The 14,560-nt window shown below is 57.7% G+C and overlaps 2 protein-coding genes across 2 annotated transcripts; both read left to right on the top strand.

Annotated features, from left to right (window-relative positions):
* The first annotated feature begins 15 nt into the window (after positions 1 to 15).
* On the top strand, positions 16 to 4,741 carry RPUSD1 (RNA pseudouridine synthase domain containing 1). Its single transcript, XM_065850768.2, has 6 exons — positions 16 to 158; positions 842 to 1,033; positions 1,130 to 1,253; positions 1,395 to 1,497; positions 1,574 to 1,675; positions 1,957 to 4,741. Exons 2-6 carry the CDS (start codon positions 852 to 854, stop codon positions 2,349 to 2,351), a joined length of 906 nt encoding a protein of 301 aa, XP_065706840.2. The 5' UTR covers positions 16 to 158; positions 842 to 851; the 3' UTR covers positions 2,352 to 4,741.
* A 1,008-nt stretch (positions 4,742 to 5,749) lies between these two features.
* Positions 5,750 to 14,451, top strand: LOC136108779 (mesothelin-like protein). Its single transcript, XM_065850899.2, has 17 exons — positions 5,750 to 6,565; positions 6,937 to 7,030; positions 7,513 to 7,544; positions 7,888 to 7,937; positions 8,497 to 8,617; positions 8,696 to 8,781; positions 9,166 to 9,292; positions 9,375 to 9,565; positions 9,644 to 9,734; positions 9,815 to 9,950; positions 10,493 to 10,677; positions 10,860 to 11,015; positions 11,193 to 11,326; positions 11,549 to 11,682; positions 11,835 to 11,929; positions 12,139 to 13,105; positions 13,868 to 14,451. Exons 2-17 carry the CDS (start codon positions 6,991 to 6,993, stop codon positions 13,948 to 13,950), a joined length of 2,628 nt encoding a protein of 875 aa, XP_065706971.2. The 5' UTR covers positions 5,750 to 6,565; positions 6,937 to 6,990; the 3' UTR covers positions 13,951 to 14,451.
* The last annotated feature ends 109 nt before the right edge of the window (positions 14,452 to 14,560 follow it).

Here is a 14,560-nt window from a genome sequence, read left to right as displayed (position 1 = left end):
ATTGGACGCGGCGCATTGGCCGGAAGCGGTGGCGGCGCTGATTGGACGCGACGCGCGGTCTGGCGGCGGCGTTGATTGGACGCGACGCGCGGCCCGGCGCCGCCGGTGGATGCGATGTAGCCGCTCGCCGCCCGCCCGGCCCGGGGACGGCGCTGCAGGTCGGGCCGGGGGGAGCGGGGGGAGGGCGGTGGGGGGTGGTGTTTCCCTCCCCGAGCGTGTCCCCTGCGCCTTTTCCCGGGTCCTCTCCGCCGTGTGTGACCCTTCCGCTGTGTCCCGTCTCCTCTCCGCTGTGCCCCGTCTCCTCTCCGCTGTGCATGCCCCTTGCGGGCAGCCGAAATCGCGGTCCGGTCCCGGCTGGCAGCGGGCAGGCGGCGGGACCGGAGCTTTGGGGCGGTAGGACAAGAGTGAGAACTAACCCCACTGTCGCACCGGATGGGCCCGGCATCGTGCAGCTGCGGGGCCTCCACGCGTGACAGCGGGCCGGTGGCAGAGCTGTGCGGTGACACCAGGAGGCGGCAGGACCTGTAGGTGTCACATGGGGAGGGCTGTGGCTGTAGCGTTGCTGTCGCACCGACACAGTGGTGGCACCGGTGGTGCTGTGAGACCTGCACAGTGTGACACCGGGGTAAGGCTGGGAGATCTGTGCGGTGTGACAGCGATACCGGTGCAGCACCGGTACGTGCAGTCCCACGGGGGTACCCACTGCCAGGTGCTGCTCCCTGCCTGCTCTCGTTGGGTCCCTTCGCTTCCCTGGGGTGCTGTCCCCATCCTGGGGGTGCAAGGGCTGCGGCTGGAGGCTCTTTCTCCCCCACTTACCCTGATCCCCCCACACTCCCCGCAGGGCGCTGGCCATGGAGCCGGGCACCATCGACAACCTGTCCATCCTGTACCAGAGCTCTGACTTCATCGTGGTCAACAAGCACTGGGACATCCGCATCGACAGCAAGATGTGGTACGAGACACTGACCCTGCAGAGCCAGCTCAAGTACCGCTTCCCTGAGCTGGCTGACCCTGACACCTACTATGGCTTCAGGTGAGTGGCTGGAGACCAAACAGGGCTGTCACCGACGCTGGCCTGGGCAGGGGACACTGCCTGGGGATGCTCCTCCACCTCCTATCTCCTCCCCAGGTTCTGCCACCAGCTCGACTTCTCCACTAGCGGGGCTCTGTGCGTTGCACTCAACAAAGCAGCGGCTGGAAGTGCCTACAAGTGCTTTAAAGACCGGCTGGTGACGAAAGCCTATCTCGCCCTGGTAAGCCCCCTCCGCCAGGTCCTGCCTCTGGACTGTCTTACCTTCTGGTTTTGCAAAATTGCAGCTTGGCCTCTGCTTCTTGTCCTCCCGGTGGCGGTGAGTGCCAGGGCTTGGTTTGCAAACCGGTTTTCTGCCCTGCAGGTCAGGGGCCACGTGAGCCAGAACCGCATGACGATCTGCTACGCCATAGGGAAGAACACGACCGAGGGCATGACCCACATGATGTGCATCGACGGAACGGAGGGTGAGCAGCTCCCATGCCCTGCCCACGCTGCTGGGCCGTGCTGGGGGAGCTGACCCCCCTCCACATCTTGTTGCAGGCTGCGAAAATCCCAAACCCTGCCAGTCGGAGCTGATCGTGCTCGAGCATGGTTCATACAGTGGAGACCCTGTGACCAAAGTGCTGCTGCAGCCACTGACAGGTGGGAGGTGGGGGCCAGGGCAGCACGGGGGGGTGCTGAGGTGGGCAGTGGAGGTGCTGGAGTGGGACCTGCGTTTGGAGCCCCAAGCTGTGGTTGCAGCATGGTGCCATAAAAGTGATAAAGCCTAAAAAAGAGCTGAGCAGAGCCAAGAGCCACACTCAGCTCACAGAGGACTCAGTTTCTCAGACTAAGGGGACAAATGCCATTTGGTGCATTGTCACCTCGCACCGCTGTGCCTTTGAGGAGGTAACCTGTCCCTGCTTCTCCTGCTCTCCTCCTAGGGCGGACTCATCAGCTGCGGGTTCACTGCAGCGCCATTGGCCACCCCATCGTGGGGGACTTCACCTACAGCCACAAGAAGGACAGCGGTCCCTACCGAATGATGCTCCACGCCTACTACCTGCGCATCCCCACCAGCAAGGAGCTCATCGAGGTCTGCACACCCGACCCCTTCGTCACCACGATGGACAGCAACTGGGTGCCTCACCAGGTCACTCACCGGCTGGATGAGATCATCCAAGAGCTGAAGGACAAGGCGATGCAGAAGGAGGAGGAGAGCCAGGAAGCCATGCTCAGCGGTGGAGGAGAGGAGGTGCTGAGCGAAGCCAAGAGTCCGGAGACAGAGGAGCAGCAAGCCAAGTGCAAGCAGTGGTTGGCCGAGTGGGCTTTGGAGTGAGCACACACCGCGTCTCTGCGTTTCCAGCCCAACGCTCCCATTTCCGTCCCAGTGGGTCTCCACAGAACCCAGCGCTGACTCCACATCTGCACTCTCTGTACACCGTGGCTTCCCTCACTCCTGGGGCTGGGGTTAGACAGATTTTAGCAGCAATTAGGATGGGTTTATTTTTTAATGTACACATCGTCCATGTGGCCACTGGATGCCCCTTTCCTAATACTGGGCCTGAGCAGCAGAGCCAGTGTGTCACATACCACCTTAGAGTGACCCCAAAGCTTTATGTCCCTGTCCCCGGGCTCGGGCACAGCTGGGGGAGCACAGATGCAGCGTTTGCCATGAGCACGATGGATGGATCTGCAAATCAGCGCTGGGATGCTAAAATGCAGCCCAGCAAAAAGGAGAGGAGAACATTCTGGATGCAGCTTCGGTGTCCACATTCCCCCGTTCCCTTCGCTCCAAGCTGCTGCACTCGCTGGTGTGTGGGAGGTGGGAGATGCGGAGGCTGAAGTGCAGCCTGTGGGGAGAACCACAGCCCCCCCAGTCCTGGGGCAACCCCGAGTGTTCTGCCTGCGGAGCTGGGCTGTGCGATGGGCACAGGAGAGCCCTTGTGCTTCCCTCCCTGATTCAGCCCGCACGTGGGGTTTTTTTAAGGTTTGTGGAAGGCGAATGGCTTGATACAAACGGGTTTTAGACTTTTTTCAGATTTCTTACAAGAAGAATCTAGTCTTTTAGTGGTTCTGGAATACCAGTGGGCTCAGGAATGTGTGTATTTTTCGTACTTCTGTGGTCAGAATAGCCAGCAGCCCAAAGCTTTTTAAAAAGATCTTCTTATTCTTTCTCCTAGCATTGCCTTTCCCTATTGCGCACTTTTATCCTTGGTGTGGATGTAAACCCTGCTGAGGTGGGTCAGGAAACATCAGCCCCTTTCTGCTGTACCCAAATGAGGGGGAATCAGTTTTGGTCCCATCGCATGACCCCTCGCTGGCTGGTTCCTGCGGGGGTGTCAGGGCCTTGGGGTGAGTGGTTTGGGGGGGGCTCTAGAGCAGCCAGAGCGGCCGAGGAAATGGTTTGAGCTGCAGAAAAGGCTGAGCAGGGATGTGATAGGTGGGAAGGAGCTCAAAGCTCACGCTGGCACTCGGCTTTGCGAGATGTAGAGGAGCTTCTCTGGAAATTCCTTTGCTGTGCCAGCCGGTGTCGGGCTGGTTCAGTCCCTCCCTCCAACCCTGCTTTGAAAATTAAGAGAGGGGGCAGCTGGGCTGGGAGGGACGGGGGGGCTGGAGCCCCTTGCACCCAGAGCACCCATCCCCATGGTATTCAGCACTGAGCCACCACATCAGCACATGCCTGGAATTACTATCACGGCACGAGCCCCGTCCCATTTGAAAAGCACCCACAGCGGTTTCACAAAACTTGTATCCCTGCCCTGAGGAGAAATAAAACGGCACAGCCCTCTTATTGCAGGTGAATGCACCCTATAGGTCACCGAAACCTCATGGGGTTTTGCATCACCCGTTCCTGGTGTCCATGGATGGGTGCGGGGCCACGGAGGAGGTTGCCATCACCTTGGTTTCATGGCTCGGCACAAAGCGCTGCCGTCAGCTGCAGGATGGGGACCAGTACAGAGCTCACAGCTCTGCAGGTACCTGGGGACCGAGCAGGGACACAGGCTCAGGAGCTGGTGGCAGAGGGCTCGGGGTGCGGTTGGAGGAGCAGAAGATCCACCTCCTCCCTCCCAAGGCCTGTCTCTGCCCATCCCATCGCCCAGGAGCGGCTGGGGAGCGGGCAGGCAGCCACAGGCGGGTCCTGAAGCTGTAAATTAAACCATCAACCTGTTTGCCAAAGGATGAAGCTGTAAATTAAACCATGAATCTGTTTGGCAAAGGATGAACATGGGTGACACGCACAGGAGGCGCATGTGGGGACAGTTCCCACTGCGTGACGGGACGTGTCCTGCAGCCGCAGGTTGGGGACAAGGCTGCCCGTGGCCGTGGGGCTGGTGGTCACTTGGGTGGTACATGGGGACATGTCAGTGCCCATGCACAAGGTGAGGGACTGTCACAGCTGGGGACTGGCACCCATTACTCTCCCCAACATCTGTGTGGAGGAGCCCCTGCCCCGTGCATTGCACTTTTACCCAATACTGCAGCAACCAGACATAAATATATATTTTTCCTTACCCTGCAGAGGTGTTTTCCTGGTGCCCTTCCCATGTCTCGTGCAGTCCCGCTCCCTCCTCTCTGCCATCACGGAACCATTTCTGCATCGCGTGTGAATCCACTCCTGCTTTCGGGGGGTTGTGATCGGGTGTGTGTTTTGTGATGTTCTGTATGGCTTGCAATAACCCTTATTCCTTGTTGCACATCACCACAGTAAAACCATTTACGTCTATACCCTACGGTTCACCCTCTGGTCTCTCCATCCCGCACGGGCCGGCGCGGTGCCGGGAGCTGCCAGGAATGAGCCCGGACCGGCACAGCGGGACCGGCTGACCTGTTGTGTGAGCGCCCGCATCGTCCTCGCCCTGCTGCAACCCCCCCGGCCGAAACCACCCGATCAGCAACCCGAAAACCCTCCCGGATTTAGAAAGCCTGACACAGATGCCCAAGGATGCCCGAGATGGCGGGGGCAGATGGCACTGCCCTGCCCGTCCCTGCCCACTGCCCATCCCAGCCAACACCAGCAGCTGGGATTGTTTTTAACCAAATAGCAGAGACGGAAGAAAAACTCCTGATTTAGAATCATCGCAGCTCTGTCTGGCAGGGAAACAGGGGAGCAGCCCCAGGGCTGCGGGTGTTCAGGGGTGTACGGGGAAAGCCGCTGCCACACAATTTCTACATAACTCTTGTACATCAATGGTCATTCTTGGGGTTGGTGCAGCTGGAAAAGTGAGTGAAGACCCAAAGGAATTATTTTCACTCTGCAGACTGGGAGGTTTTTAAGATTATAAACCCAGCAAGGGCAGAGAAGCAGCAGGTTAAGTGCAGGGGCATTTCCACCTCACTCAGCACAGGGGATGCGGTCGGAGCCCCCAGAGAAGGGGCTGGGGCAGATGCTTCCAGCACTTGGGAGTTTGGGGTGGGTGCTCCTGTGCCTGTTCCTCCACAGCCCCCAGGGTTGTTCTGGGGCCAGTCTTAAGCCTCATGGGGACATGGTGGACACAGTGACCCCCAAAGGGCCCCTGATGTCCCTCCGCCCTCCCATCCAGCCACCTCTGCCCAGCAAGCCCGCGGCAGGGGCTGTGTCCCACCAACAGCCTTGTAGCAAACAAGTTTCTGCAATTCTACCACTCCAACAAGAGCTATTTTTACAGCAAATCATCCCAAAATAGAAACCAGAAACACCCACGTGGGTTGATGGAGCCCTGGTGCTGCAGAACGGGTTGCTGGGTGGGGGACAGGGACACTGGGGATGGCAAACCCAGCTCAATGCTGTGCCAGCGGGTCCAGGGACACTTTGCAAAGGCTGATGTCCCCAAACCCAGCCATGCGGGTGGTGGAGCCCGGCCGATCGCTGCCCGTACCTTTGCCCGGGATACAGCACATACATTATCTGTGCGTGTATCAGGCTCCTCGGGTTTTCATCACACAGTCCCGGAAAAGCTTTTCTTCCTTTCTTTAAGTCTCCTTCTTCTGGATGGCATCTCAGAGCGGGATCAGAAATTACTGGGAGAAAGGTGGAAAAAAGGCAAAGGGATTATCCATAAACAAGTCAAAAAGGATGGACACGAGGAGAAGCACCTCCCGGGGGTGCTGAGCCTGTCACCAAGGACTCACCTATCCTGCACCCCACTTGCACTGTAAAATACATCCCTGAAGAGCTCAAAGGTTTCTCACTAACTGGGAGGACCTTTGCCTCCAACAGGAGTGTAGAAACCTCTAACCCAGAGGATTTAACTAGTTCGCCCCGAAGTTCAAAGTGACCCTTTACAAAGGGGAAAAAAACCCGAACAAACCAAAACCAGGAGAGGAAACAGCTTTACAAAACACTGTTGAGAAACTGCGCCGTCACACCCCGTTTTCACAGCAACATCCCCACCCCGCAGCACATAAGTGCCGAGACGTCCCCGGTGCTGCCCATCCCGGTCCCCGCGGTGGGTGAGCACCATCCCCGGCACAGAATCCATCGTCCCCAGCACCGAATCCACCGTCTCCAGCACCGAACCCGCATCCCTGAGCCAAATCAAGCTGGACACAGAGTGACTGACAAGGCCACCGGTGAGATTTGGGAAAAATAATGAAACTTAGTGGAAAAATGGCTCACATCTGGTTCGAAGGGTGATAAGCTCATTGCTCTGAGCAGCCCATCGGTGGCATTTCTAGAGCTGGGATTTATTTTCTATTGGGGGTTTCTAGCTGAGGGCTATGGGATTGGGTATGGGGGGAGGGCAATGCCTGTGGGTGCCCCTCCACTGGTTTATAATGGGTTTCTCCCCTCCTGGTGTGGTCCTGTGAGAAAGCAGAGGATGGAAGGGAACCCTCTCCCTGCAGCATCCAGATGGGACCAGGGATCTGGGTGTCAGAGAGGACAATTTATTGCGGGGTTTATTTTGATAACAGAGAATGACGTTCTGGTTTCTGTCGTATAGGATTAAAATCTGTCCCCTGACCCGCTCTGAGGACGAAGCCCGGGCACAGGCAGCATGGTGTGGGCAGTCCCGGCAGCCATCGCCCTCGGCCTCTGTAAGTGATGTCTTGTGCCCCTAAACTGACCCTGCCCAGACCCTCATGCCTGTCCAAGGACCCTCTGCTACCACTGGGGATGCTCCAGCCCATGGTGCTTTTCATCCCCAACCCACTTGGCTTTGGTGCTCCCAGCAGCATCTGCAGGCAGTGGGAGTTTTTCGCAGCCACAGCTAGAACAGCATTAGAAATCTGCACAAACAGATTTCCAGGGGTAGATTTATCTGTTTTTGTCTTCTAAATACACCCCGGGTTGCCCAGGCTGGCACAGGCTGCAGGGCGGTACAGGGGCTGCTCTGCACTGTGTTTGCCAGCATTTACTAGATATTATTAAACTGACAAAGAAAAGGCCCTTCCCAGGCTGTAAACCTGGAGCTGCTTTAGAACAGCCCCCGACTGCCTGCGCATATGGTCATGAATATTTTATAACAGAGATGTTTTATAACAGGGATGTTTTATAACCTGCTCCTGCTCTGTTACAGGTTTCTCCGCAAACCTGGGGAAGGCAGCAGCGGTGAGTCCCTGATGGCTCCGGATACACCGAAGCTTTGCCAAAACATCCTGGCTGGTGCCAGGAGCAGCAGAGCTGCCGCGGTTTCCCTGGCCGTTTGTCTCCAGGAAGGCAAAGCCATCATGTCCCTGTACAGCCCATGTCCCTGTCCCATCCCGTCCTTCGCTCCCTGCTCCAATCCAAGGGCTGGGACGCTAACCCTGACAGCCACCCAGCCCCCAGCTGGGGAAGCAGGGACAGCCCCACTGTTGGAGGGTCAGGTCCTGTTTCCCGCTTGGTCCCTGCATTTAAAAGCCGTTTGTCCCATCCCTTGCTGGGGCTGAGCATCCCCTGTCCTTGTCCCCAGGCCACACTGATCATGGGAGCCGTCCAGCTCACCGCTGAGCAACACCCCGAGTAAGTACCAGACCCCAGCATGGTCTCTGACAAGTGGGGGGTCTTGGGGGACACAGGTGGTGGGACAGGGGTGGGTGGGTGTTGCGTTTCTCCCCACATCCGTGTCACAGCTGTTGTGACAGATCACTTGGGCTGGAGGATTTAGAGCCTTGCGCAGCCGGTTTTGGTGCTGGCGCTGGGATTTCAGCCGCTTCAGCTTTTGTATCGGCACAAACACACCAAGAATTTCCTTCCCTTTATGGGGCTGACGCAGATGCAATGGGAACCTCCCTCGAGCTGAAATCCAGGCTCTGCTGATTTCCCCCTCACCCAACTGCCCAGGCTCCTCTGCCACCACCCTGGCCATGGGGACATGGGACAGCCACCTTCACGGCTGCAGGGCATCCCCTTCCGTGTGACCACAGCACCAGGGTTAGGGAAAGTCTTAATTACACCCCATATTATTCCTACTTACCGCGCCATCAGACCAAAGGGGGATCTCCAGAGGGAAGGAGCGGGTTCATACTCCACGGGGTGTTGGGAACAGCTGGTGAAACGCAACCGCATCTCCCCATCGCAGCCTCTCGGCCTCGCTCCTGGAAGGATTCCCGTGCATCCCGGCCAGTGACCTGCCCGCTGCCACCATCCTCGCCTTTGCCCAGGGGCTGCAGAGCGACCCGGCGGAGCTGAGCGCTGCCCAGGTGGGCAGGAGCTGGGGCTGGGGGGCAAAGGGGCTCTTGCTGCCTCGGCACTGACTGTCTGAGCCTCTCTCTGCCCAGCTGTCCTGCCTAGCCAGCCTGCTTGCTGCCAAGAACCTGACGGCCGATTTTAGCCAGTACCCACCGGACCTGCTGCTCTTCTTTGAGTGAGTACAGAGGGTTTGGTGCCAAATCCCACCCATCCGGCGCTGGCCAGCGTGGCCATGATACATCCTGGGACATGCAGGAGCTCTGCTGGGAGAAGAGATTTAGGAAAATTGTCTGCAGGCACCATCAGACCCGCATGGGGCATTTCCAGTCCTGCAGACCCCTGGTCCTTCCCTCATCCCACTCCTCTCCGAGGTTGGGACATGGGGCACGTGGGGCCAATGCTATGCCTAAGACATGGAGAGGAGCCCCCCCAGCACTGTGCAACTTGGCAGCTCATTGCTCAGAATGGAGCGACCATTGAAGACAACTCTCCCCACACCCTCCACAAAAAACAACATTAAAGGTCATGACAAGCCCTTCACCCCAGTTCTTCTCTGCAGTTTGGATGAGCTGGACGCTGGGACCTGCAAAGCATTTTATGCCCGGGCGTCCCGCGGGAACCTGGAGCTGCTGCCCAGGGGCTCAGCCCAGCGGGCAGGGCTGCTCCATGGGGCTCTGACCTGCCTGGTGAGTGGGGGGTGAGGTGGGGGTTGCCAGGGTCCGCCACATCCCCCGGGTGTTTGTACAAGGGCCGGGTGGTCTCTCCCAGGGGGTGAGGAGCAGCCACCTGCACTCCGAGCAGCTGAGCAGCCTCGGGGGGCTGGTGTGCGACATGGAGCCTGAGACCATCACGGCCTCGGACCCCGGCGTCCTGGAGAACCTGAAGCTCTGCCCAGCACTGACAGGAGCCCAGCGGGATGCCCTGAACACCGTGCTGCTCAGGGCGGGGACAGCGTACGGGTAAGGAGCCTCTGCTCTCATGGGGCGGATGCCGTACCCGAGAGGATGCTGAGCTGTTCCTTCTCCCGATGGCTGCAGGGATCCTTCCAGCTGGGATTTACAGACTCTGCAAAACCTGGGCCCGCTCGTGCTGGCTTTGAACCAGACCACACTGAGCCTGGTGGCCGAGGTGAGTCCCTGCCTCGAGACCCTGGGGTGAGGTGCCCATGAGCTCCCAGGCTGTGGGACTCAGCATCCTCTGCCCCCCAGGCAGTGCGGGAGGCTTTCGTCAGGAGCATCGTGGCCGCCTACGGCAGCCAGGGACGTTCCCAGCAGGAGAAATCCCTGACCATCCTCAGGACTCTCACAGCTTCATCTCGTCCCAGGCTGAAGCGGAATGCAGGCCGTGAGTGTTCCCCTTCACCACGACCAGTCTGAGCTCTTGCCGGGGGGAAGAGGATGGGGCAAAAAGCTGAGGGATTCCCCTAAAGTAACTGAGGAGATTGGGGGAATGTCCTTTCAGCACACTGGGTTGTTTGCTCATACCTGGGAGCAGGAATATGGCAGCAACAGCTGGGACAGAGGGAGAAAACTCCCAGGCAGGGGCAGCAGCTGGGGAGGATGCTGCAAGACCAGAGGATGCTTGTGGGGGGATGTGGGAAAGGGTTCACCTTAGCAGACTGGTTTTAGTTACCTTTAATGGCACAAAGTGCACGTCACCTGCAGAAACAGTAGCAAGGCCTTCAGGAATAACTTCAAGGAATGGAAGTGAATAAGGCATCGCCATGGGCTGGGGACCCAGGGGTGGGAGGGTGATTCACGGTCCTGCCTGTCAGGACAGCTTGAGCTGCATTATTGCAATTCCCTGTTGGTTCACTGGGGCTCTTCTGAGGGGCTCTGGGGCCTCATGGTGGGCAGGGGCACCCTGACACCCCTCCCTGCCCACAGGCTGCCTGTACGCTCCCATCACGGCCGGCACGGTCTCCGACCCCCTCTTACTCATCGACTACGACACCGTTGAGCAGTTTGACCTGTGCATGAGCAGTGACGTTGTAAAAACAAGCCTGAAGGCTCTGCTGGAACAGCCGCTCACCATGGCGTACATCCGGGTCGTGAGAAAAAAGCTGGACCAGGTGATGGGTGATGCAGGACAGGAGCCCCCACGCAGCCCCAGTTATTGTGGGCTTGCTCCGGGATGGGCGAAACCCACTGTGGGAACAGGGATTAAAACACCTGAGCAGGTCCTTTGTGCTTGTTTCTGCCTCCTTTTCCCTTCCCTGACCCTCTTTTCTGCCCCTCTGCCTTGGCCCTACAGGCTTATCCGTCGGGGCTGCCTGATGAGCAGCTGAAGCTGTTGGGGTCACTGTCCCGCCTGTACACGCCAGAGGAGATCAGCCGGTGGTGGGTGACATCCAGTGACACGCTGTCAGTCCTGCTCAACCCCATGTGTGGCAAGTGGGGGGATGCCCAGGTAAACCCATGGCAGCAGCGGGGGACGGGGGCTGGTGACTCCGAACTGGGACCACTCGGTGCCCAAGCCCAGCTCGGGGCAGAGGCATCGCCTGTGGGCAGCACGAAGGGTTTGCAGCACAGCGATTTCTACCCGGAGCATCTTCCTTCCCGTGCAACCATGTGAACTGTTTCCCAGATCCAGCAGCTGATCAGGAGGTACCTGGACCTGGGGGGCAGCTTGACGGGGCCCTTGCTTCAGAAAATCGGTGGGAAAAACCTCTGTAATCTCCAGGAGGAGGACATCAAGCGAATCTCTCCAGAAGCAATCAGGTAAGCCACTTTTTAGGGATGCGTTTTGGTCCTGGGAGCGCAGGGAAGCGGATAGTGGGATGGTAGCAGGGTGGGATGGTCCCGTCCTGCTTCGGCTCCTGCCGGAGCCCCTGGCACCGTGGGCAGGGACAGATGGTTCATGTCCCCCCACCAATAAAAGGGCTTTAGCTGTGGATTGGGGTGCTGGCCCCGGCTCTAACCTGTGACTCTCCCTCTCCCCAGGACTGCTGGGCGATTAAATGTTTCTTCTTGCTCTCAAACCAAGAAGGACCAACTCTACCAAAAAGCCCGGGAGGCCTTTGCCGGCCAGGCTGGCAGTCCCGGGGTGTATTTGTGCCGGATTGGGCCCTACCTGGGTAGGTGCTTTAGCCTTCGTCCTCCTCCCCACAGAGGCCGGGTACCTCTTGCTTGGCCGGGGGGTTGGCCACACCACAGACATGTCCTGCGGTCTCCAGATCCCCTCCAAATGTGTTGGGAGTGTTCAGGTGCCCCATATGCTTTGTTTAAGGTGGAGCTCCAGTACAGGACCTGAAAGATTTGGCTGAAGTTGGTGTTACCATCAACATCACCACTTTCCTTGCCCTAAATCCCGATGAGCTGCAGGTACGTCCCCGCTCCACCGCTGCTCTCGTCCCTGACAAAGGGACTAATCGAGGGCTGAGTTTTGGGTCCACAGCCCCATCACATCTCCAAGTGTCTATTTTTATTCCTTTTTAAATTTTCTTTTGGATGTTATAACTTGTTCTGAGTCCCATTTTGTGGCGATGCCAGACGTGAGGATGAACAGAGATGCTGTTGTTCGTGTGTTGCAGAAACTCAGTGTCACTGATGTGAAAAATTTGCTCGGGGAAAACCTCCCTTACCTGAAGGACGTTGAGAACGAGCCCTCGGTGATGCGTTGGGTGCAGAGACAGTCCCAGCGGGAGCTGGACTGTGTCCTGGGAATCGGCCTGCAAGGGGGGACGGTCCCCTCTCCTCAACCCCCCACCTCGGCCAGTGTCACCCCCACTGCCACCGTCCCTGCACCCACCACCCTCCCCACTGTCCCCACCCCTATTGCCATTAGCAGCCACCCTACCGCTCATTCAAGCACTGGCCCCCACAAGGTTCCCACCCCGAGCCTGACCCCCCCAGGCACTGACACCCCTGTCCCCAGCACTACCGGGAGTCCCCCTGTCACCTCCACCGCCCAACCTGCTCCCACCACTGGCCCCATTGTCCCATGCTCCATCCATCCAGCTCTCCCCTCCAGTACGGCCACACCCCCAGCTGTCACCCTCCTCAGCACCATCCTGGCCACTGTCAACCCCAATGCCACCTCTCCCAGCTCTGTCCCACCCCCAGCTGTCACACACAGCGCCACCACCACCAGTGTTGTTCCTAACTCGGTTGTTACCACCCACAAAACCAGCACCCTACTGGTGTCCTCCAACCCCCCAGCACCTGGGGGTACCATCCACCCTGCTCCTGCCACTCCGAACACCGTCACCCCCAGCACCCACAGTGCTCCCAGCACCCTTGTCCCTCACTCCCCCTCTGCACACACAGAAGTGAACCCCTCTCCCCAGCCCACCCCCAGTCCCCACTCCACCCAAAAGAACGTCGTCTCCTCCACGGCCGAGACCACAACGTTGGATTGCGTGACCGGTGCCCCTCCAGCGTCTCCCAGCCCCTCTTCCACCAACACCGCCAGTGAGACTGGTAAAAAAACAACCACAGGTGCACCACAGTCACCTGGACCCACATCCACTGGAATCATCAACCTGACACCTGAACCTGGTAAGGTGGGAATGTTGTGGGTTGGGAAAGATTTAGGAACCATCTTCACCAACAAGCAGCAGCTGCTCCACCTTCCTCCTGGGCAGACCCAGCACCGCTGGCTGCTCTCCACCAGAAACCCCAAGCAGTTACTGGTTGGATTCGCAGTGATGTGTCTATAGCCATTACTGCCCTGGGATCTGGAAATTTTGCCTTCGGATCCACTGCGCTCTCGAGTCCAGCACCTTAAGATGTCTCATTACCTTCTGAACATGCAGCCCCCATCCACCCGCAGCTGGGTTTATGGCTGGACTCAATGATCCTGAGGGTCTCTTCCAACCCAAATGATTCTATGAATCTATAACTGTCCTGCAGAACACTGGAGTAATTCTGTTAACGCCAAGGCACACGGTATTTTTCACAAGGCAAGGATATGGCCTTCTCTATTTCAGCTGCACGCAGTGTTTCTGACAAGGCATTGCTGTAAAAGCCCTGAAATCCAAATTCCTCTGCCCTAACAGAGCCACATCCCTAGTTTTAATGACTCAAACAGATTTAGTCTTGCTTTATGCTGGTGACAGTCAGAAAAGTCTCGGCCAGGTGACATTTGTAAGAGGGTGCAGGTGGGTACAGGTGTGGGCAATGTCACAAAAGGCAGAAACGCGTTGTCTGGACTCACGTGACCCTCTGGGGCAGCAGCACCCGAAGCTGCCCTACAGTCCTGAGCACTCATCTGTGCTTTGTTGGATAACCCAGATCTTTCCCATCCATTTTTCCCCCCAGGATCGGGATCCCACCTGTCCCCCTGCCTGGTGTCCGTCCTGATGGTGGCCGTGGGAACATGCCTGCTGCGGGGGCTGCTCTGACCCTGCTCCCCCAACACTGCTCTCACCTGCAACCCTCAGCATCCTGCAAATAACGGTGCTGGCAACGTCCCTGCTGGAAAGCAGAAACCCAAGACAGGAACAGACTTTGGCCATTTGGCACCAGCCAGAATTTGCTCATTATCTTTGAGGCTGGGCAGTGAAGGGAGGACAGATCTTTTTCCAGCCCAGCAGGTATTAACTAGCTCGTTGCTCTACATAATGCAATATTGACCAGTGCTGATAGCGGGCCCAGTTCTGCCGGCTTTACTCACACCGAGTGCTTGTTTTACTTCCAAGCAGTCCCACTGGGATCCATTGAAACCGTGGGACAACTCAGGGATTCGAGTCACCGGTGTTGCAAGAGCAGCAGAATATGGCTCAGCAACGCAGACTGAAAGCTCAGAGATCCACTAAATTGCATTTGACTTGTTTCAGGAACTTATGAGATTTTTGATCCAGATTTGTTCCAACTATGCCAAGTCTAGTTAGAGGGATGATTAAGTGAAGATAGTTTATCTTGATTATCCTTGCAATAATAAAAAATAAAACATCAACCTTTTTTTTCCCCTACCCCTAATCAAATGTGGGTTTTGATGTGTTAGTTCTTTGT

Source organism: Patagioenas fasciata, chromosome 15, assembly GCF_037038585.1.
Source record: "Patagioenas fasciata isolate bPatFas1 chromosome 15, bPatFas1.hap1, whole genome shotgun sequence".
Lineage (NCBI taxonomy): Eukaryota > Metazoa > Chordata > Aves > Columbiformes > Columbidae > Patagioenas > Patagioenas fasciata.
The sequence above is the reverse complement of the archived record's forward strand: the minus strand, read 5'-3'. Positions and strand labels throughout refer to the sequence as shown.

Coding starts and splice junctions, on each gene's coding strand:
- LOC136108779 (XM_065850899.2), top strand. CDS start 6,991: ATGGTGTGGGCAGTCCCGGCAGCCATCGCCCTCGGCCTCT. Junction 9,735..9,814: donor CACTGAGCCTGGTGGCCGAG/GTGAGTCCCTGC, acceptor TCTGCCCCCCAG/GCAGTGCGGGAGGCTTTCGT. Junction 11,683..11,834: donor CCGGATTGGGCCCTACCTGG/GTAGGTGCTTTA, acceptor GCTTTGTTTAAG/GTGGAGCTCCAGTACAGGAC.
- RPUSD1 (XM_065850768.2), top strand. CDS start 852: ATGGAGCCGGGCACCATCGACAACCTGTCCATCCTGTACCAGAGCTCT. Junction 1,034..1,129: donor GACACCTACTATGGCTTCAG/GTGAGTGGCTGG, acceptor TCTCCTCCCCAG/GTTCTGCCACCAGCTCGACT. Junction 1,498..1,573: donor GTGCATCGACGGAACGGAGG/GTGAGCAGCTCC, acceptor ATCTTGTTGCAG/GCTGCGAAAATCCCAAACCC.